The 23,260-nt window shown below is 41.7% G+C and overlaps 1 protein-coding gene across 2 annotated transcripts in view; it reads right to left on the reverse strand.

The window, feature by feature from the left end:
* kcnq1.2 (potassium voltage-gated channel, KQT-like subfamily, member 1.2) overlaps positions 1–23,260 on the reverse strand; it is a 147,800-nt gene that overhangs the window by 30,661 nt on the left and 93,879 nt on the right. For both annotated transcript variants that reach the window (XM_031871223.1, XM_031871217.1), the window contains 3 exons: positions 23,096–23,190; positions 21,767–21,807; positions 20,183–20,244 (listed from right to left, as the gene is read on the reverse strand). In XM_031871223.1, coding sequence (XP_031727083.1) covers positions 20,183–20,244; positions 21,767–21,807; positions 23,096–23,190 — 198 coding nt within the window. The remainder of the gene's footprint in view (positions 1–20,182; positions 20,245–21,766; positions 21,808–23,095; positions 23,191–23,260) is intronic.

Below are 23,260 nucleotides of genomic sequence, written 5' to 3' on the forward strand. Positions count from 1 at the left end.
TGATGTGCCTCAGGACCGCTGGCTTTTTATCTTTATTATAAACACCCAGCAGCAGCAGTGAGCCATATGGCAACGCAGGTAGACACAGTTTACACCACTGTAATCATTTCCAGCATCACTCCCCATACAAAAGCAGACATTTCTTTTTCACTTCCTCTTGGACACATCTCTTGATTTCTTCTCTTGTCAGGTTCTGTGGTCTTGTAGCTGTCACAATAGATGTGGCAGGAAAATATCCAGACCCACAATCCTTGTGTAATAAATGTAAGGAAGCATTCCCTCATGACCTATAGCGAGAGTGATTGTCTCTTTGGATGAGGAATCAAGGGCAATGACACACCAAAGACATTGAACTCAGCATCAATTAATTTTATATGCTACATTTGGAAAAAGTGTTGAATGGGGAACTGACTAACTAGTGCACTGACAGACCGACCATCAATGGGACTAAAGTGCTACATGCAGTAGACATTTCAGCAGCTTCTTAAACATTATAGTATTCTCTGAAGACTAGAGGGGCATAATTACATTAACAAATTAGACAATAACCTAATTAATACATTTGTAAATGTACCTTTTGATAAATAAATAAACAAATGTTTTTGTCATTTGTTTTTTATTTGAGTAAATTACATTAAGTAGGCAATCAAATACATAAATAAGCACAATAACACAAACATATATATATTGATGAATATCTTTTTTTTGCTATTGTATGACATTTTAACTATTACTACATTACGAATTGAGAAAATCATCGGCACATTAATCAATATCACTGATCTTGTTAGTTGCCGCGCTTAAAGTTCTGATTTAATATCTTTATATATAAATGTATATAAAATATATTGATGTAAATTAGTTTTTCTTACGCACCCTAAGCCTGAGTCCTGGAACAGTTTGTGCAAAGTTGACTGACCAATTAAATTCATTTTGATTAAAACTCAGTGTAATTAATTACAAGGTACACCAAAACCCTTTCACAAGAAGGTAGACAGGCCGACAAACTGTCCCCACACACACACACACACGACACAAATACCCATTCATGCACAGAAATACGAGACGACAAACCACACAGACATACACTCTCGCTCTACCACGTTCTTTCTCAATCAGTCAACGGAGTTATAATCTATTGATTGTGAGCTCCTAACAAGCTCCCCTTTGTTTTTTGCACCCGCAAATTGCTTTGAGGACAAACCACAGTAAGAAACACAAACAACACCAGAGAGAGAGTGTGGGAAAACCTGCAAAGCATTGCCCGAAGTCACGTACACTCATTACCATCATCGCAGAAGATAATTAGAACAAGAGGTTCAAAAATAATGTTGCCTCGTTCAAAACAAAGACTGGGGGGAGGACACGACGGTGAAAGGAAGAAGGGGAGCAAAAGTGGCGGGAAGGCGAGTCAGCAGAATGAAGCCCATGGGAACTGTGAGTCAGGGACAGCAGAAGGAATGTTTCAGAAATTGGTGGGAATGACTGGCCGAGTACACACACACAGAAATATAACCACACATACTGATTTGCAATGACCACATAACACACCTGTGCACATGCACACACATCGCTCCCTCCACACAGTACATTCAAACACAGACACACACACTTGTTTACAGCAGCCCAAAAATCACTACCACGCAAAAGTCCTCTAAATGCAGCCACCAGCATTGTTTTCCATGTTCTGTTCTATTTAGCTTGATGTGATTCAGCCAGACGTCTCTCTGCAAACTTCTCCAGTTGCAATGACATTGGTTAAGTTTACTCTTCAACAAACAAAGCATGTTGAAAGCGCACTGAAAAATTGCACGCAGTTTTGGGTCTGTTGTGACCCCATGATTCAATTCAGCAGTTACATTGGACATTTCTCGAAGTGGGGACCACTGTGCCAGGAAAACTACTGTACAGAGATTAATGATTTAATGACCATCAAATGGTTAATGGCTTGCAGAGCCTGCAGCACGACCTTATCTGCTACGACTGCAGCACGCTCAGTTGATTGCTTTGCATGGGTCTGACAAAATACCCAGAGGCTCTCTCTCTCTCTCTCTCTCTCTCTGCCTCTTCACAGTCTTGATGACTTACTGCCAAATTCATATTTTTATGGGTCCAAGCTTCCAAATGCAATACTATTAATAATGCAACCCCCACTCTGTCATCATGTTGAACAGATTTATAGTTATGAACAATTCTTCCTTTTGTGGGGGCTTTTTAAATTCATTTGAATACAATGGAGAAAAGTTTTGGGAACAGTAGTTTGGATTGATTGCCTCTTGTTTGTAGGTCAGAAGCCTGATGACTTGAAGAGTGTGCTGCATGGTGTGTTTTATTGGCTTTGTTTGTCTGTTGGAAAGAGTAATTGTACCAGTCTTAAGTGCCCTGTCCTGTTTTTTACGAGCTGCATTAGTGTTTTCCATCGAGCTGCAATTACGGGCTATTCATACACAGGGCCCTCCTCGGCTAGCGCTGCTAGGTGCTTTCTGGGAACAATTAGCAGATGCAAGCTATCTATTGATATGTAAAGCATATTAGCGTTGGTATGCAAACATACATGAAGTGTAAATAAATAGGAACTGACAAAAACACTGCAGATCCCAAGCAAATACAGACTGAGACTGTCAAATAAGGCTTAATGCAAATGTCTGTGCGTGGCTTACACATTTTTTGTAGGGTTGTTTTCAGTTGAGACTGCAAACATATTCCAGGGAGTAGGAAATATTTTATAACCTGCTGGATATTTGTCACTAATGTCACTCTTAAGCATCCTCCCTCCTTCAAAACCTCCACGTAATACCAAAGACGTTACACCACCAACAAAATATGCCAATGATTTACCCATATATACTACAGACTTTGAGCAGCAGCCACAGTCATGTACTTATAAACTACACCCTGGGGCTACGTAATGCTGACATATCAGAAAGGCATCTTATCCCGGTGCTCCAAACTCTTCTCCCCTCACAACCACAGTGGGACTGCCCATTTCAGCCATTCCGAAAAGGCCCAAATGAGCTTTCCATCCCGGGTAAAAGGGCTGATAGCTGGTTAGGCTAAGGTTAGTCAAATCAAGTCATTAGGGTTTTTTTTGGGGCACAAGGCCAAAGCTTTATTAGGGTTCTCTCCCATTATTCTGTTTTTTACTGCATGCCTCCAATAGAAAATGGAAAGTAGGGACAATTTAAAGGAAAATGAACTACGAGATAGTTCACCATTTAAAATTAGGCGATCAGGGCTCTGATCACACAAGGTGCATTTCCATCCAATGGTTATTATGCACATTTTCAATTTGCGCAGAAACAAACCCTGAGTAGTATCGCAAAAATTTAGAGAAAATCTTGCTATATTGCAAAAAGGATTTTACGCTTGGCTGAGGTGGGAAAGTTGCTGTATCGATAAAAGAAAAATTCATCACAGTGCAATGGAAAAGGATCTAGCGAATACATGATGACGTACATAAAGCATCCTCAACGACCACTGAAGCTTCTGCTCCGCTGAAGAAACAAAGATTACGTCAGATTTCTCCCCATCGCTCCACACAGATTGGATGTAACCTTGTAATCTTGTTTCTCAAAGACTAAAGTCAGTTATCATACTTTATATTATTACATTTGTTTCATTTTTGTCAAGGAGTGCGTACGAAAAATGGTTTTCTATTTGATCTGGTCACCAACAGACTTTTGTCTTCAGTAGGATCATCATGTTCCCTTCTTTTATACTTCCAAGAATGCCTTGAACTATTCCCCAATTATTTCCAATACCCAAAACAAGTCTATTTCATATCTGTTTGTTTTGAGTAGTGTGTTTTAAATAATTAGCCTACGCAACATTTTCTTTAGGCTGCTGTTGCGTACTTTATGGACTGAGAAACGTCTAGCACAAGTCAATGAATAACAATTGTTAAAACACAATAAAAGCCTTAATCTGTCACTCATCCAGCCTGAAAGCCATATGACCATAGACAACAGATACTAGTGTGTTTCTGCTTCAAGGGGCCACATTTTATTTGTCTTTGCTTCTGTTAAGTATTGAGTTTTTCCTAAAATCTTTGTTATACTCACAGACATGACTTCCTAGTTTCAATGACTAGATTAACTACTATATAACTTGCAGCTCTATTGAACGGTTTCAGTGCCCTTTGCTGCTCAATATGTTACCTGTGGCACTAAAACTAGATGATATTTTAAGCTTTTCCCCACTGCCATCTCACACTGAAGTGGGTTATTATTCTGCAATAAATGTTGCTCACGACAGCAAGGGAGCAGGAGCTGGTGTTGTGGGCCAATCGCTGGCGTGGCTGGTTAATGTGTAACCTGTTCGGCTAGTGCTGTAGGGAAAGGATAACCTGCTTTGGCAGTTGTGTTCAGACCTTCTCTTTGATGGCCCTGGCGCACCAAGCCAACCTCAAAGTACTAGCGCAGACAAAAGCTGACTGATCAAAGACTTTTTGTCAATGGACATCCTATGCAAAGAGGTAGCACTTGAACACACAGTAATGAGTAGAGCCGATGGCCAGCTGACAAATGTATGGTCTATGATGAATAAAAGGAAATTACTGGTGGCTTTGATTTGCATTGTCAGCTCAGTATTTGGTTAGGAAAGACAATAAGCCTAGACTATAGACAGCAAATAAGTGGGTGACATCACTAGGTGTGAGGTGCTCTGGTGCCTAGACACAAGCAAATTCAACATCCAGCTAGGGATCTTTATCGTATGTTATCCTCTCTCTCTTCCCACATCTCTTGTGGGAATTCAGACAAAAAAACACAAGGGGCTAGGTCGATGCGGATGTGTTCCAGCATTAACAATCATTTTATCTTTTGTTGCAACGATTGAGTGGTAAACAGTAGAAATACTACAACATAACCTACCAGAAATGTGTTGTTGCACATATTTGATTGACTAACAATGAGATTCTTGCGTAATTACGTTGTATTGTTTTTAGGACGACCCTACGGGTGCTGTTGTTTCAGGGAGAATTAAAGTTCATCTGAAAGCAGCTTTACTCCCTGCTAGCTATACAAATACACCCAGAAATGCCTAAAAAGTATGCAAGCTAAATCGCAGTAAACGCTGAAAAAGGACCGACTAGCGGCAATGGTGCAAAACGCACTGTCGAAACAATGGACAATAGTCAGCCACCAATGCTCAACTGGACAGGCAACTGTGCGCTTGGTGCTTTAGTGCCTTCAGTAGCCATACAGAGCTGAAGCTTTTCCTGCCACACTAGATTTGGGACATTTGGCTGGGAAAGGATGGGCTGAACTATGGGAAAACCTTAACACACAAGTGTTAAGCGTGGGAAAATGCAATCCTATGTTACCACACCATTCACCCTCAATTTCATGGCAGTGCTTTAAAGTGTCACAAAGTGTGATAGAGCCTTACTGATAACTTAAGGTCTATAATTAAAGATTTAACATGGAAGAATGTAGCCTGAAAGAAAGTTGGAGAGCTGCTTGTGGAACAAACTGGGGAGTAGTGGTGTAAATGTGTAGTATATTGGGCCGCATACGTTCACACAGTAATTATTTTAAGTTGATTAAGGCACTTGAAGAGTCCTTATTAAGAGACCAGTGAACCTACTTCCCTAATCGATGCAACGTGACTTCATGTAAAATGCCTCTTACAATTTCTTTGGTATTAGTCATTTCATCTTATGAAAGTCTTTGGTTTACTGTAAGAGTTCCTTTAGATGTGCTGTTCTTTATTAAAGAGGTTTACTTCCCCAAATGCTTCTGCTTCCAGACTATTGTGTATTCAAGTGTGTTCGTGTGAGCGTGTGTATTGGGGTGGATGTTCGTGTCCGTTTTTGTCAGCTGTTTTCCCCCAGGCCTGTCACACTGCATCTTGTGATACAGCATCCACATATGCGTGATTGCACGCCCAATACAGGCATGACTCGGCCACCTTTTGACAGAGATTTAGCAGATCTGCTTGAACTGAGCAGCATGTGGTTTCACTTTAGGGCTCCTAACATGGCGTGCATCAAACACAATACTGTGAAGTGGATGAGTGGATTTACGTTTAGGTGTGCGCGGTAAATCTCCACGTGCAAAGCCGGTGGTGAGTGTTTGTATATGTGTGTGTGTGCGTGCGAGCATGTGTGTGTGTCCTCCAGCAGAGGTGACCACTAATGAGCGACTGTAGGAGAGTGACCCTGTGGTCTGTGGAGAGAGCCAATGTGCTGTGGCTGAAAACACGCACACACGCACATGCATGTATGAATATTCACTTATAGGTCAGTTTGTGCGTGTGCGTGTCTCTGTGTAAGTGTGTATCATGATGACCACCACCCCCTCATTACCTCCATCATGGCTGGAAACAATCAGCCACTCTGCCCCAGTTGTAGGCCAGAGTCAGGCATTGCAAAGCTACAGACCTAGCATTAGATAAGCCTCCATCACCACAGCCTGACTGGCCTCAGATTGGATCCAGCTTTCCAAACTTTGGGTAGCACAATCTCAGAAACCCAAATCAAAATAGCCTTTTTTCCCTATTTCATCCATACATGCTGGATGCCTAGACATACAATTTATTGATAGCCATGTATTGTCAACATTTGACTTTAAAGTTCAGGTTTGATACAGTTGGAAAAAGGGAGGCCAATCACCATTAAGAGATTATTATTAATATGATTTATGGATATTATTAAAGTATGGGTGCATAAAGTGCACAGTAATGCTCAAACAGTTGTAGATATACAGTATGTATCAGGTTTCTCATGCATTTTATAGAAGGCTTAATTCGTATGGTAATGTCTAACTTGAATAACATGCACTTCGTGGTGGAGTCTAAATACGCCACAACCTGTCAAACGTTTTTAAGTAAAATGCAAAGGCTAGTGCCTTGTTCAAAATCTATCGCTATGTCATAAAAGATATCGGTAAAAGTTGTGTGTCGGCAATTGACTAGAAATCCCAATATTTTGACTGTTACTGTCTTACAGACTGATCTTGTGATCTTGTGACCGAAACTCTGTGTCTGACTATCATACCTCTTGGTTATGAGAAGAATTTAGTATCAGGCTTTTGTCTAAACCACTTACTGGCAGAAATGACCAATCTGTGACTGTGTCCAGAAGTTAATATGGGACTGATTTACTGTGATCTCACAATCAAATTCAAACACCAAATCCATTATAAATGCAACCTCTCGGTGACAAAACAACGATAAGATAAATTCACATGACGCTCCCCTTATGAAGTGGTACCAAGGTTACGCAATGTTGTTTTATTAATTAACAAAAATGTGTTTTTCCTGTCTTGTTCTGACTTTTTTTGTCACCACCATCTCCATTCATATCTATACCACCAATGCGTTTATTATTTAATTGTTTAGAGGACCACAAAGTTCTTCATGGGTCCAGCCTCTAAAATCAGGTCGATGCATTGAACTACAAAGTACACAACATTTTCTTACGCGGACCATGAGGGTCCGAGGTCTCAGAAAATCCTGAGTGAATCACCGTATTATTTCTTCCTGTTTAAAAAACAAACAAAAAAAAAAAAAAACTACAAATCAATTTTACACAAGAAAAAGAAATGGTCAGTCAAAGACACAGCTGCATTTGCTGAGTGACATGATTGTTGTTAGCAGGTGTGAAATGATGCGGTGTAGATGGTGTCAGACAACAGAACATACGCTTTGTACAGTTGTACTACAACACATTCTTGTCCAACAGCTGATGAGGAATGGCTCATCTCTGAAACTCAAGCATGCACGAGCAAATACACAAACCTACTCAACTGCACAGAACGTGACTTTTGATGTTTATTGAAAGGTATGCTAAAATTTACAAAATACCTGTATGCATGCAAGCAATCATGAGTGTTGAGACAGTCGCAGAGAGCGTAAGGTACTCAGAGATGCCTGCAAACACAGCCACACACACACACACACGCACACACACACACGGGGCATGGGACAGTGGGAGCAGGCCAGGCTGTTATTCTAGTGCAGGCTGGCTGAGTTGACTGTGTAATCTCCAGGGTGGAGTCCATATTGGGTTTCTAGGCAATTCACTGTTTTTGGCCCGCTTGTTTTGTGATTTAGCTGAAAAGAGAATAAAAGAGTGAGAGGGAAAAAGGGCGAGAGAAAGAGAGAGGACAACAAGTGTGGGTTGTTTTTCTTTCTGCCCGGCATATTGTTGATGAGTTGTAATGCAGTGTAACACAAGTGGTGGTTAACCTCAAAGGCCAAGAGAAGAGAGGGAGCAGTAGGGAAGAAGAGAAAGAGAGACAAAACAAAAGAAGCAATGAAAAAGAATAAGAAAAGTGAAAAAAAGAGAGGAGAAAAACAAAGGAGGAGAAGCTTAAAAGGGGTTGGGTGGGTTGGTGCCAAGAAACTTGTGGAAAACCGTTGGTGTGACACTATGTCTGCTGTGCATCGTGTTTACAGTCATAGAGGGAACGTGGAATGGGGAAGGAGAAGTTGTTGTGCACATGACGGCTTGCGACTTGCAACAGATACCATCTGTCATTGTTGAGCTGGGGAGATAAGATTATAAAGACTGTCAAGGCTGTCATTGTCAAATGCCTTCACTGGTAAATACGCTGATTTAAAGGAACAGTACACTCATATTTCAAAGCACAAGCTTTCTTTGTAATTTGAGTTACAGTAGACATGTACATTTTTGTTTGAATTTCATGGAATTTGTTAATAGTGGAAATACAATTCTGTCTTAATGCATCCATAGCCTTCAGAACAAAGCATCCAAACAGTCTGACAAAGTATCAAAGGATGTACAAGTGTGAATAACAGTGCTGAAGCAATTTGTTTGTTAACCAAGTAATCCACTTGTCAATCATTAGAAAATTAAACGACAACAATTTTTGATAATCGATTTATCATTTAAGTCATTTATCGAGCAAAAATGCCCCAAAATTCAAAATGCGAGAATTTGGTGCTATCTTTGGGTTTTGGACTAAAGAAGTAACAACTAAACGATAAACAATCAATTAACCAATCAAATATAATCCTCAGTTTAACACCTAATTCGATACAATTACTAGAACCTAATTACCACCTACTAAAACCATAGTTGCGTGAGTGCTAAGAAGAGATTGTTTTGATATTTTGGCAGCCATCTGCCAAAGCATGCTGTCATGCTAATGACAGCACAGTCTGAACGACTGCTGTGACAGACGACAGACACAGAGCTGCCCAGCGAGCCCAGGGAGGGGCTACCAAAGCACGCACACACACACACACACACACACACACACACACACACACACACACACACACACACACACACACACACACACACAGCACCTGCATTCCCACAGTAGTCCGAGTCAACAATCACAGATCATCCCCCTCTTCGACACTATCCGTGAAGGGGGGACGGGGTGAGTGTGTGTAGGGGGGGAGGAGACCCTTGGAGAGACAGAGAGAGAAGGGAGTGATTTAAGCTCTTCTCCCTTGGATGAGGGAAGCTAGAAGGGCCCGGAGTAGAGGTGGGAGTAGAGCAGGAGTTGGGGGGGAGTGAGTGATAGAGGGGGAGACGGGTTAGAGTAAAAGGGAGGGGAGGAATCCAGCTGAGACAGCAGATCTCCACAGAGGCCCAGTGCCAATGTCAAGGTGCTGAGTGAGCTGTGCGGGGAGCTCCAAACACACACGCACACACACACACACACACACACAGGCTTACTCTCAATTTAAAGTCAAAAATAGCCTCATTGCAAAAACACACTTCTCAATTGCCTTCCTGCAAAATTCAACAGTGAACAAAATTTCACGTGCACTCAGCAGATGCATGCAAACACACAATCTCTCTGCTCTCAAGTGCCTTCTCAACCTCTTCCCTCCTGGGGAAACTCCTGTAACTTCCCTCTCTCTCTCTCTCTCTCTCTCTCTCTCTCTCTCTCTCTCTCTCTCTCTCTCTCTCTCTCTCTCTCTCTCTCTCTCTCTCTCTCTCTCTCTCTCTCTCTCTCTCTCTCTCTCTCTCTCTCTCTCTCTCTCTCTCTCTCTCTCTCTCTCTCTCTCTCTCGTCGTGCACAACCTCCTGTCAGCTAAGGCAAACTGACAGGACAAGACACACTGTTGCGCAGACTGCCAGAATGGACTCCCATTGTGCCTTTAATTACCAGGCCTGCTGAAATGTCCTTTGACCCCAAGACACAGGCTGTTTGGCCAGTGGTGGACTGGTGGGAATGACCCCCTTGGTCGACGCTGACCTTTCGATGTTCACTTCTCACCACAAGCTGCCTCCGAGCGCACTTGATGTGTATATGTGTGTGTTTCGAGAGCCTGCTGAGCTTCACAAGTGCATGCGCAGTGGCTTAGCGTGCAGATGCTACAGTTTGACTCATGAAACATGGGGAGTTTTGAATAATGCAAAATACGCAAGATAAATCAAAAGCATAAGTCATTCTGCCGTCCAACATTTTTAGAGTTCTATGCTGGTTCGTGAGTTAACACGACTACTTGATCACACTCCTTCTGTCCGGCATCTGTAAGAACATAAGACACAGAAGAATATCTCATCTATTCCTTATCACTCTGACTTTGGTCCAGTTGCTGCAGTCTTGGCTGGTCTTTTCAAAAGACTCCTCCTTGTGTGTGAAGGGAGAGACATATCCCTGTCAGCTTGCCCTTCTGTTTCATTCTTGTCTCCGTCTGCGGGTTCAGTGCAACCCTTTATCTGCTCTGCTTATCAGGCCGACTTCAGCTCAGACGCTCCCGGCCTCCCTCTTCCTCAGCAGTATGTCACAAAGGAGACGTACAGTATCGAGACCGGTAGACTAACGTCTGTCTCTCGCTGTATCTCTCTCTACTCGTCTGGCTCTATCTCTGCGTCTGTCTCGATTCCTTAGCACCCCTGGAATAAGAGTGAACAGATGCATTGAGCTGTCTGCTGTGCGTACAGACCATCAGCTGAACTGTATATGCGTCACCTCGTTTATATGTTGATGAAAGTGTTTGAGAATACTCCCATTTTGTTGTCTTTCCCTCGCTTATTTTTTACATGGGCAATGGATCACATGACGACTCATGTGAAACAGCACCCCGTGATGATAAACCCACAGTCTGCAGCTCCTCTCAGCCGTAGGGAGCGTTTCAGTGTCTTTAGATCATCACTATAATTTTCAGCTGCAGCAGGCAGCTCTTCGGAGAAAGAGGACAACAACTAGAGTGTGTAATGACCAAAAACAAAAAAAGGAAAGGGATTGTTAGACTTGCATTGATCAATCTGTGATTGTTGTCATGTCCACATAAAAGAAAAGTAGAATTGAGAATGGAAAGGGCTGTTTGTCTTTCATGTTATTTGTTCTCACATGCCAATTCTGCTTATATTAAGCAATGCTTGTGATTCTGATCATCATTTCTTTGTGTTTCTTAACTGTGAATGTTGTTGCTTTTGTTCCCACTTCACCAATGTTGAAAGATTCCTGGAAGAAAGGTCCTCAGCAAGAGTGATACACAGAAAATCTACTCTGGCACAACAAAGGGGCTTATCTGTTACACTTGGATGTGATCAAGGCCAGTAATAACACTCTTGAACTACAGCAGGCAATATAAATTACTCCTCATTACTGGGGCTCCTTGTACTTAATGCCAGTGAGATCACTGGAGAGCAGAGCAACTGAACTTCTGGAAGAGCTCTCTGCATTGCATCAACCTTGTATCATTGAGTTACACAATTTTCATATTCTGGCTGTAAGATGCCAGCAAAGAAAATACAACTTTAGTTTCAGGTAAAATGTGAGACTTGGAAGGCATTTGAATTGTGATATAACTGTTTAATTCTATTTTCAAAATTTGAGACAGAATAAGCTGCACCGCCTGCGGCCGTACTATCGGACGATGGCTGCATAACAGATACAGGGTGGGGGACCCACCCTGTATCTGAGTTGCGAATAAGCAGTTTGCATTCACAGCCCCATTTACTGATTCAACCTCAAATACCAGCGTCCAGACTTAATCCATTGTACCGTAAGAGACTAGGCGAGGCCTGTATCCTGTGTGGAATACAAAGTTAATTGCACACAATTGAAAGGTGTGTCACTTTAATTCTTCTACAGGGAAACACAGGGCCCAGAGGCATAGAGGTATAGAAAAACACCCACCATTATACTCCCGTAAAATCATTAGTCATTTACCTAAAACTCACTATGGAATACAGACAAGCTTGTAAAGTGTTGTTGCAGAGAGTGGCTGGAGCAAGTTGGGCAAACACATAGGTGTGCACATGCACACACACATGCCACTTTTTACTGTGGGCAATAGCAACCCCACTGTTGCCTGATGGATGTGTCTGGGCACAGAGTACCATAGGGCCAATGTCTGAACCACAAGTGGCCCAGTCAAATCTTTACACAGTCATAAACACGCCGGCATTAGCAACAGCTAGTTAAAATCATTCCATGAACTAAGGCGCTAGCCTGCTATGGCACAACACCCTGCTGCTATAATAAAAATGTACCTTATTCTATTTTGAATCTGCTACCGTATAATGGAAAGGCAGTGTCGGTCTGTGTTGGTTGGTGCACCACTTTGGGCTAGACTGAAACATCTCAGCAACTAATGGATGGATTTAAATGTATGTCCCCAGAGGACGAATCCCATCGCCCTTACAACTATTGGATTACCATTAAATATAATACAGATCTTTATGGGGCCCAGAGGGAAAACTGAAATGACTTTAGTGATCCCTTTACTTTTCATCTAGCTCAATCATCTAGTCAAAATGTGCCACATACTTTGGTTTATGAACAAATGCCTGCAAAAAACATCCCTATAAACCTCAATTTGACTGTGTTCAGTGCTAATGTTAGCATGCTAACACGCTAAAGTAAGATGGTAACCATTATAATGCCAATTGTACTTAACATAAGATTACACTTTTCCAGATCTTACTTTGAAGAATATGAACATGTTTTTCCTACACATCCAGTTTATCCGTTAACGTGTTAATGAGCCAAACAAGAACATTTCCTAAATAAACTTAAAAAAATAAGAATCTGCATAAACATTTCTACAGACACAGTTGAACCAGTACACAAGTACTGAGATTTAATAGACAGCCCTCGGTATCGCTAAGTCTTCAGCTCCAGAGTCAGGCATTTGGCATGATGAGAAAATAGCCAAAGTTCAAGACCAATTACAGGATTCAGGGGAAGAAATCACAGCTGATAAGCCAAATGAAATGTTCACTTAGCTACTAACGCGTTCACAGATTTATGGAGTTTTATGAGTGCATGTTGGTTGAATAGCAGATATACACCGACGCATAACACACACACACACATAAATACAGTATTATATATATATATATATATATATAACATATCCCCCATTAGGTTGCCCAGGTACCAGCTTGACTTAATAGCAGTGACATTTACACTCATAGTCTCTGGAGTCATGTACACAGCTTGGCATTATTCACAGCTGGTTTACTGTTCCATGTAATATAGACTGATTTAATAGCACTCAAAAATGAGGTGGCACCAGGGCTACTTAACACTGCGTACTAGTAAGACTACATTTCCCAATAAAACACAGACTCCTTCTTCATGAACTGTATTGCTGACCTCGTCATAACCTTCTTAAATAAGCTCACACCTCCCTGCTGATAATGAACTGGTCCATGCAGGAGTATATTAGTGGTAAGGTCCAGCCCGAAAGTAGTGAGGGCATTTGGCCAAGTCAATAAAATATATGTGTCAAAAATATATCCCAGGGCCCTGTGAAACTTGGGCAATTAAAATGGAAATGTACCATGGGTATTTACAGCCAACGAGCGAGCCCACAGTCGGTGCTACCCAGATGCAGAGAGAGAGAGAGGGGGGGGGAGAGCTGACGAGAGACAGTGGTAGTGCACAACATGATTTAGATGCTGTGAGTGAGATTGCAGACCTATAATCCTGAAGGCACAGAACCAGACAGAGACGGAGGAAAGAAGAAAGGACAAGCTCAGTAGGCAAAAAAAAACAAAACAGGGAGTGAGAGCAATAGAGAGAGACCCAACGGCAGAGAGAGATAGAAAGGGAGAGAGACTGCAAGATGGAGAGCAAGCAGCCAGACATGCAGGCAGACTGTCCGTCTCTGGTTTGTGGGAATGCGGTAAAGACACAGTAGTAGTAGGCAGGGTCCCGGCTCTGAAATTAGAGAGTGGCGCTAAGAGAAGGGAGCCAGAGCCAAAGGCCGTCTGGGAGCTGCCAGGGGCAGCATCCCCAGCGCACTGCCGAAACATGATTTACTGCTGGACTGCACTACAAACAGCACACCGCTCTTGGGTGCGCTATCTAAGTCACAGCAGCACACCACTTGTTGCATGCTATCAAGTTCACAACGCTGTGAAGATACCACATCAACGGTGGGAGGTGTCGACGTGAGAAAGAGCAGTTCGGCTTGGTGCAGCATACTGAGTCAAATGGAAGGCTGCTGGAGCAGGAGTAAGGCCAACAATAGTGTGTTAAACAGGTACCAGTAAGAGCAGGGAGTTTATCAGACAGCTCAACACAGCACAGCTGTGGAAAGGTTATCATGGTGACTGTCATTTTTGTTTTCCATTCCCTTGCAAGGTAAACAGTAGAATTATGACGTTTTACCAGAATTTTGGCACAGCACTAATGTCAGTCCAGACATGAAGTCATGCATTCTGTCCGTGAAATGTTTGTGAGCAAAATACTGAAAGCCTAGCAGCTCCAGGGGCCTGTTGTTCTGGAGAGGACAGTGACCTCTGACCTCCCTGCACAGCATACTTGCACAGATCTACATCTTTTATCCATTTACATTCAGTGGCAGTGCAAAGACGCCTGTGCAGGAAAGGATTTAGAGAACTAGATTTAATCAGGAAAGAAAAACGGGGAACTAGATTGTTGTGTACTGTAGCTATCGCAGGCCAAGTCCAGACATGCAAGGAGATTCTGTATGTGCTTGTCTGCAGCACGGGGCAGTCAGAGTTTGGCCGCTGCGGTGAAGCTGTGTTTTCCAGGATTTGTGTGTGTGTGTGTGCATGCGTTTCCTTTGCCAAGTTTCCTCTCTTTGTTTAGACCGGCCCGGTCAGTCCGGCTCCCCGCTGAGCACGCCGCTGCCAAATACACAGATATATCAAAACACAGCACAACAACAGACAGGGTGCTCTCAGGGCAGAGAGGTGCTGGGAATAGGAGCAAAGGGGGACAAAGAGACAGAGAGGTGTCCACGCTGGAAAACAGAGAACTAGAAAGACAGAGACTGCTGGACAAGCGGAGGTGGAATGGCGGGCAGACTCCCCTTTCTAACAGAAGGGCAGGGGAAAAAAAAAAACAGACAGTGGGTCACTGTGACCGTCACTGTAATTACAGAGGGCCAGCTTTCAGAAGTATGCAGAAACGTGGAGGAATGAATAGAGCGACACCCATGACCCAGCCAAAGGGAAGTAGGGCAAATGTACAGTGTGACCACTCTCACTGAGGTGCGACTCCTTTGATCATCTGCAAGAGTTAAAAAAGGAATACTATTTAAATTTGAATAAATGTCTTAATGTTGTATTTTTTGCATCTTAAATTCCTTTTTTACATACAGCAATCACAGACCAGTCCGTTTGGTAGACATCATTCTGCTGTGTAGGATACAAACATAATGTTGCACAAAGAAGTCTGCAGATAGTTCATTTCCACTTTTATTATCCAAAAGGATTGAGGATGCCTACTGTGTACTTTAAATACATTCCTTTAAAATGAAATAGGCTGGGAAAAACAACCCTTCTGCTTAAAATTCAATTGAGCATTCAGTGGAAGCCTCATTGAACTCCAAAGTATCTTTCAAGTCCAAAGAATTTAGAAATCTCTTTAAAAACTTTTACATCTCTGTATGTGGTCGTTAACTTTTACAGAATTACTTGGTTTCAGTTAAGAATAAATATTTCCTCTAGTCTTTGATTCCTGCGCATTAATTCTGTTGCCATCGTAAAAATGTACGATTTTTCAAGAGACAATAACATCACTCGGCACTAAAAAAGGGACTGCAGTAATAGTTCCTATTGATGTGGGCTGTAACTTCTTCTGCCAATATCCAAAATTGGGGAAAACACGATTGAATTCAATAGATTTATTTATGCACAATCATTAATAGATTGAAGGCGTTAAATGCTGCTCCTCATGCAGAGAGCTGAGCTGAGAACCGAGACACTGCTGGATGGACAACAGTGTGTGTGTGTATGTAGGTATGCCTGGATAGCCACTTGTATCTTTGTATATGGTCTAATGTATATATATTTATACATGAGCGTGTGTGTGTTTACCAGGCCCTCATCTCTAAAGCCCTCCACTGGGTCTGGATCGGACCAGTCTAAACACACACAGACACACAGACACACACACACACACACACACACACACACTCATGCCCCCCTCAAAGACGTGCTTTTAAAGACGAGGGGCACTAAATGCCTTACAGATGGACTCCTAACAAACACAACACTCTGTCCCGGCCCTCAAGTATTTCCAGTATTTGGCCTTGCTGTAATTTACAGCATACTTACCTAAATGAGATGCTATTACGGTCAGGACATGCATTCTTCTGCGCACGCCTAGTGCTAATGCACATGATATAAGCGTGACATACATGGCACGGTATATCTGCCGTAATATAGCGGCGTGAAGTTAACCACAGAGTGAGCGTGATGTATGGTCCATGTAGTGTACTTAGAGCTACACAAATAATAATGTGTTGAGCCGAGACATGTCTGTGCAGGTCCGGAGGGCATTAGAGATTATTTTCCTCACTAGACACTGCTGACGGGTTTTACACGCACCAAACACAATACAGCCTCCAAATACAACAGACTTATTTTTTTAAATATCTTTTTACGTATTGTTAGGTCTGGATTAGTAACACAATCCCAATTCAGACATACAGTATATGGTTTCAGCGCAGACTTAATTAAATAAATTGAGAAACACTCTAAAAGAATTAGAAACCACATGGTGATTTGAAGTTAACATCAAATAAAATTGTGGTGCTTTTTAAAAAGGTAAATGATAAAACTTTTTTTTTTTTCAAAACTCAGGATAATTATCGTATCTCATATCTTTTGTTTTCAAACTTGTATTTTGAAATAAGTTATTCGGTATTTCAAATTTATAATGAAATGCCAGCAAATAAATCAAACATTTACAGGTTTTGTGTGGACTAATAGTTTTCCAACCTCGACAAAAAAATCCTACATAATAAAAGGCTCCTGCTTCACACACTAATGAAACAAAACAGCATCAGACGAAAAAACCTTGTTTTTCAGACAGATATTTAGAGGATATGTGAAAGCATATTGTTGTAATTTCCATGCCCTTTCTGTCCATTGCTATGAGAAAAAAAAAATCCTGCTCCTATAAAACTGAGAGAGATTTACCACAAACAGTGGGCTGACTTCATCCTAAAGCATGCAGCGAGCTCCGCTCTGAAAAGGCCACACTGAAGCCCAGAGACAGCGGCCACTGTTTGAGCTTGTCGTTTGGGTATTTTTCATCGAGTGTCTCTGACAGAGAGATAACACGCCGTCACAGAGTGCCATCAATCTTCGTTTCCAAGTCGCTCCTGGAGAATTCAATCTCGAGTGTGTTGGGTGAGACACATTGGTGATTAATCGACTCTATGCTCCTGTGTGTGCGAGTGTATGTGTGTGTAGACCTATATGTGTCTTTGTCTTTGTGTGATAAATCACTGTCTAACCCTGTACAGGACACACAATGCCCGAGCCGCCTTCAGCCCACTGAAGATAGATTCATCTACAAGTGATGTGCTGACAAAAGCTTGACAAGAAAATGATTCTGTGTTACTTTCTCAGCTGCAGCATAAAGCAGTCAGAGTGGTAGATGTCTGGTGTTTTACAGGGGAAAGGGAATTTGTCAAAAAAAAAAATTTAGCTGGAGGCTGACCAAGAGTGAGTATTGAGAAAGGCATGGGAACACCAACACACCAACACACAAACACACACACACACACACACACACACACACACACACACACACACACATTAGGGCACTGAGTTGATAAATAATTCCTCAGGGCTGTTGGGAAAGGTCCTACGCAGAGGTGATTCGACTGTGACACCAGGGTTCTGCTTTGTGTGTGATTAGGTTTACTATTACGAGCAACATGCAAGAGGTGACGCAACTCAGAAAATTACACAGCGTTATGAAATGCACTCAGTGGTGCGAGGCAAACAAAGGTTTTTGCCGCTGGAGATTCTGTTGCAAACAAAACGCAGCTGACAACTGAACTCAAGGGCACGCTAACCATTTGAACTTGATTTATTGTCTCACAATACATCTCCTGTAAACTTTCACTAAACTGGAGCGTTATGTTTTGATGGGGCATTGCGTTGCTGCTGAAACGCAAGTGTCATGTTGCAATGCTGTTTCAAGAGTAAATGCATACTACACAACACATACAAACTTCCAAAAGAGTACATTTAAGTAGATTTAAGTGAAAATGTGCCAGGAGTGCGAAGGAGCAAGCTGTGTTTAATTACAACCATGGTCATTTCAGTCAGGATTGCACTATGAGTGTAATTATAAAATCCACACATTCCAGAAACATGAAGCTGACATGTTGAGTTTCTCTAGAGTGGACAATAACGTCTGTGCTACTGGAGGCGTACCTGGAAGAGGGCCAGGGGATGTACCAAGTAACAAGGTTCGGCAGGTTCATCCACCTGCTGCCTGAGGGGGAAAAGGAGGCCCCCGTTTCCCATTTAACAGGTGTGCTGGCCCATCAGAACAATCAAAACAAGACATTCACACGACCGAAAGTGAGAGAGGGGAAGGGGGCGGATGTTGAGACGAAGAAAATAGTAATCATGAAGGATGGGTGGTTCTGGGTGTCGCAAGTGGCTGTTGCTTACGCTTCTGTTTCACTTTGAGAGGAAGCTTGTTGCAAATGCAGTTCTGATGAGAGGAACGGTGATTGGTCCCACATTGTTTAGGAGGGTCAGTAGGATTCCACTGATTTGTTTCTCAATCCTCCACCTCTTGTTGGTATTTTGCCTTTGTGTCAAGGCAGGGTGGGGAGAGAGAAGAAGTGAAAGAGGGAAGAGACAGCGAGAAAGAGAGTCATAGGTATGGGAGGCACTTCTGAACGCAGGTTTATGTTTCCAATCAGGAGATTGCGATCACAACATGAAGCCCTGAGCAAATGGGCCGTAACTCAATCACCGAGGGAGGTCTTCAGGCTCGGAGAGTACATTGGTTCGAGATCATTACTCCTCTCTCAGTAACAAAGGGGTTTGAGAACAGCAAACGCATGCAAACATTACAGAACATCAGTGTTGATGAGCGCGCAGAGATGGGATGGTAAATGTTAAGGCAAAGCGGGGGATATCCTGAGCTGGCTGATTTGAAAAGAATAGAAGTGGCTATAGAATGCATTGTTCTATTGTATAGGAGTATGTTTTCATTCACTCTAAGATGCAAGAACAACTTGACGATAGAGGTTTGTGACATCACCAGCGACATGAAAAAAACATGCTTGAACACGCGACAAACACATTTCCAAATGCCACGAGGCAGACAACAGATATAGCTACACGCAAACTCAAACAAACACATTTCATATCTTGATTTGCATTTCTTTTGCAGACAGGAAGGCAGGGGCACATTCACACACAACTGGTACAACCATCAGGGTTGGCGTCACGTTGGCATCACGCTGTTCCTGTTCTCTCTATGAGAGAGGACACGCCTAGTTACACCCGTCATAACACAGCTGTTTTCTGTTGGCTATGCCTCACTGTGTTAAGACTTTAGCCCCCCTTAACGCTCCCAGTACAGTAATATTCACTTATGGAAACATAAACATCCAAGAATTGCCACCACCCAACGTACCTAGGATTACAGGAAATAAAGAAGGGCTGGCATGGAAAATCATGACTCAGCTCACAATGGGAGTCAGGATCATAATTACAAAAAACGAACATAAACGTAACTGCGGCCTAAACACAGCACTAACTAGATGCTGATAAGCTGGAGAGCACAGAATGCAGGTGTGTTTTTTTGGCATTGGCACACAAGCCAAAACATGGTCATATCAAAAGATACCACCACACACATTCATCTGATAACAGAGACTCTGGCACACAGTTATGCAGTTACACATGCATACTTCTGCTTATCTGTCTTACCCACAGACAGACAAACACGCACACACACACACACACACACACACACACACTGAGCAGCACAAGTCTACTTACCTTATCTTCTAGCCTGATCAGTCGCGCTCCAATAGTTGGGTATTCTTTATCTTCTCCTTTTCCTGGTGAATGAATAAAAATGGACAATCAAACATATACACCCAAACAAACATTTAGTGCCAATATTAATACATTTGCCTTGATGGCTACTACTGAATTTCTTCTTTTTATTAAAACAGATGCATAAAAACAGATGCATAACAGCACATTTTGTCACACTCGGATCAATTACTGCGCGCTCACGCACAAGTTACAAAAATAACATTGTCATTTACAGTAGGAGCCCTGAAGGCTCATGATTCTTAGTGAAACCATCCATTCATTCATTTTTTGCCGCTTTTGTGGGTGCGGGTCACAGTGGCAGTTTACGGCCCCCTACTGAAATGTAGACGCTAAATATATGTCAGAAAGAGTTATGTAGCCCTAAAAACACGACTTAACGCAAACATTTCATATCAGCCACCATTCAATAATAGTAATAAAGTGTGAATTCTATCTATAAAATATAAAAATAATACGTAACTTGCATTATTTGTAACTTCATAAAGGTCCAGATAAACATAATGAATTGGCACTTTATTCTTTCAGCATGTTTCTTTTTTCTAATTCCTTGTTAGGAAGGGGGATTGTTTTGTATAGTTTTGCCCGAACCAATCAGGTAGCGAGTGACATATTAGCCCCGCTGACATCATTTTCAGTTAACACAAAAGCGTTAGCGTTTTTTTTACACACTGATCAAAGAAATATGTCTATTAAGATCTGGTATTTTTCTCATTTGATTTCATTAATTGTATTTCATTCATGCTGGTCACCTTTTTCTCTGAAGCTATTTTTCATGAATGTAGCCAGGTTGCTTGGGAGCTATGGGAAGATGACGCCCATATTCTTAATCCCGCCTACAAAGCTCCAATTGGTCAATTATTTTCTCTAACCAGTCAACAAGCATGACTGAGATTTAGGCTGTGATTCAGAGGTCTGAAATCAGGCTATTGATAAAGTCTATTCCACTAGAATTTCCATTGTTACGTCAGTTGCAGTTTATAACAAGACCCACATTATGCTTGCTGATGCAACAAATCATTTCTGCATGATTAATGAATACTAATTAAACTGAATTGAAATGTCAACACAATACAATCAAACATCAACAGTAAGCTAAATAATTACAAGATACCAAATGATTAATTCCTAATTCATTTCTTTCTTCTTTTGGGTTTCAAGCTACATTTCCAAACTAATGTATACACTCTGAAGTACATCGTACATGTACACCCACATGGACATGCAAACACACGTAAGCCTGCTATATACCCACATGCACGGTGAAACAAGCAGTGTGCACAAATTCAAATATTTACAAATATGAAAACAGACATGTAAACACGCCCACATTAAAACATATATATATACTGTATATATATATATATATATATATATATGAACACACACACACATCAGGGACAGCTCTTTCTCTCATATTTAGTCTGGCACAGCTTGTGTATGTGTGGGATGTAAACACAGGGACGGAGTGACGAGTGATGGCTGTCTATCAGATGTAGACTGTTGTGTTTTCTGTGTATTTACCTGGAAGAAACATTCCTGGCTTCCCCAGTGTGCCGTCGAGCCTGGGGAAAAAAGACAGAAGTAATTAAACTGGGGAAGGTGAAAACACTGGCCAGATACTGTGGAGATTCAGTTGAGTAAATAGCACTTTATTCCAGGTCATTAACAAAACATTAAAATAGTATAAGCCAATTTATGGAGCCAATACAATTAAACAAATGGCGTCATCTTGAACGGTATTTACTGCTTACCCACATGCAAGTTTTAAAGGGATGAATAAATGAATGTTCTTATTGAGGCTTTCAAAATAAACAATCAGACTCGCAAGAGATTTGCACATGTGGACTGTTAGTCATCTAAAAATGCACTGAAGCAGTTCAATATGCACTGCAAAGCATTGTCTTCTTTTCACCACCTCAAATTAAGGGTGGAATGTCACAGCAATCACATGTCTTTGGCTGTCTTTCCTTTATGTTGGTGACACATTTTATGCAAAGTGTTCAATGCATTATTGTGATCTTTTTGAAGTCAGATGTGGTGAGTGCTGTGATCTTTTTCTTTGGATTTTCTGTTAAATGTTAACGTTTGGTATTACTCTTTTTTAGGGTTGCAGAAAAAGACAATAAACAAAAAATCAGTAGCTTAGAATTTTATGAGCGACATTGTAGAATTTAGTACAATTGTGATTATAAAAGACTCTTGGCTCTTTGACTCTTTGTATTGAAGCTTTCATCATTGCAGTAGGTTATACATTGTAATAAATAATCAAGGAATCCCCCTTTTCTTGATATACTGACACACTGTGATGCCCCGCTGGTTTCAGAATGTCACAGTCCATTACCATGTGTCAGCTGAATTACTGCAAAAGGTGTTAAGAGGGTCCAAGTGGCGTACTTACATAAGTTTGACCAATTTATTACCCAAGCCATGTCCTTCATGGGTGAGTCAAAATCACGTAAAAATCTCCCAAGGTCTCCCGTTGTGTTGACTGGATATTGGGTTTTTCTGTTGCTTTTCTTTTCTGGGTTTGCGTGTTTTTGACTTTGCATCGTTTCTGTATTTACAGAGTGTTCGCTGTTAATGTATTTGTTTTGGCTTGCAGCATTTGAATCACATTTCCCTAATTGTTTTGGATTTTCATATGTGTTTTGGAATTGGCATTGTTTCTGAAGCTGCAGCACATTTATCCAAATGAAAATGTGTTGGGCCGTCGTAGCGCCGTGTCTGCCACTGTTAAGTAATCAACATAATGATGGCAAGAATGTAAAAAAAAAAGTTGAAATCAATTGACACAAAGTTAGAGAAAGAAAGCGAGGCAGAAAGAGCATGAAACAAGGTCAAAGACACCACCTTCTCTGGAGTTCCTTGATGCGGACCATCATGTTGAGGTGACCCTGGGAATATTGCTCAATCACGTCTCGCACGTCATAGGGCTTCCGCGCTTGCTGTGAATCACACACACACACAAACACACACACACACACACACACACACACACACACACACACACACACA

Source organism: Anarrhichthys ocellatus, unplaced genomic scaffold (genome assembly GCF_004355925.1).
Source record: "Anarrhichthys ocellatus isolate YVR2014 unplaced genomic scaffold, GSC_Weel_1.0 scaffold2, whole genome shotgun sequence".
NCBI classification, from domain to species: Eukaryota; Metazoa; Chordata; class Actinopteri; order Perciformes; family Anarhichadidae; genus Anarrhichthys; species Anarrhichthys ocellatus.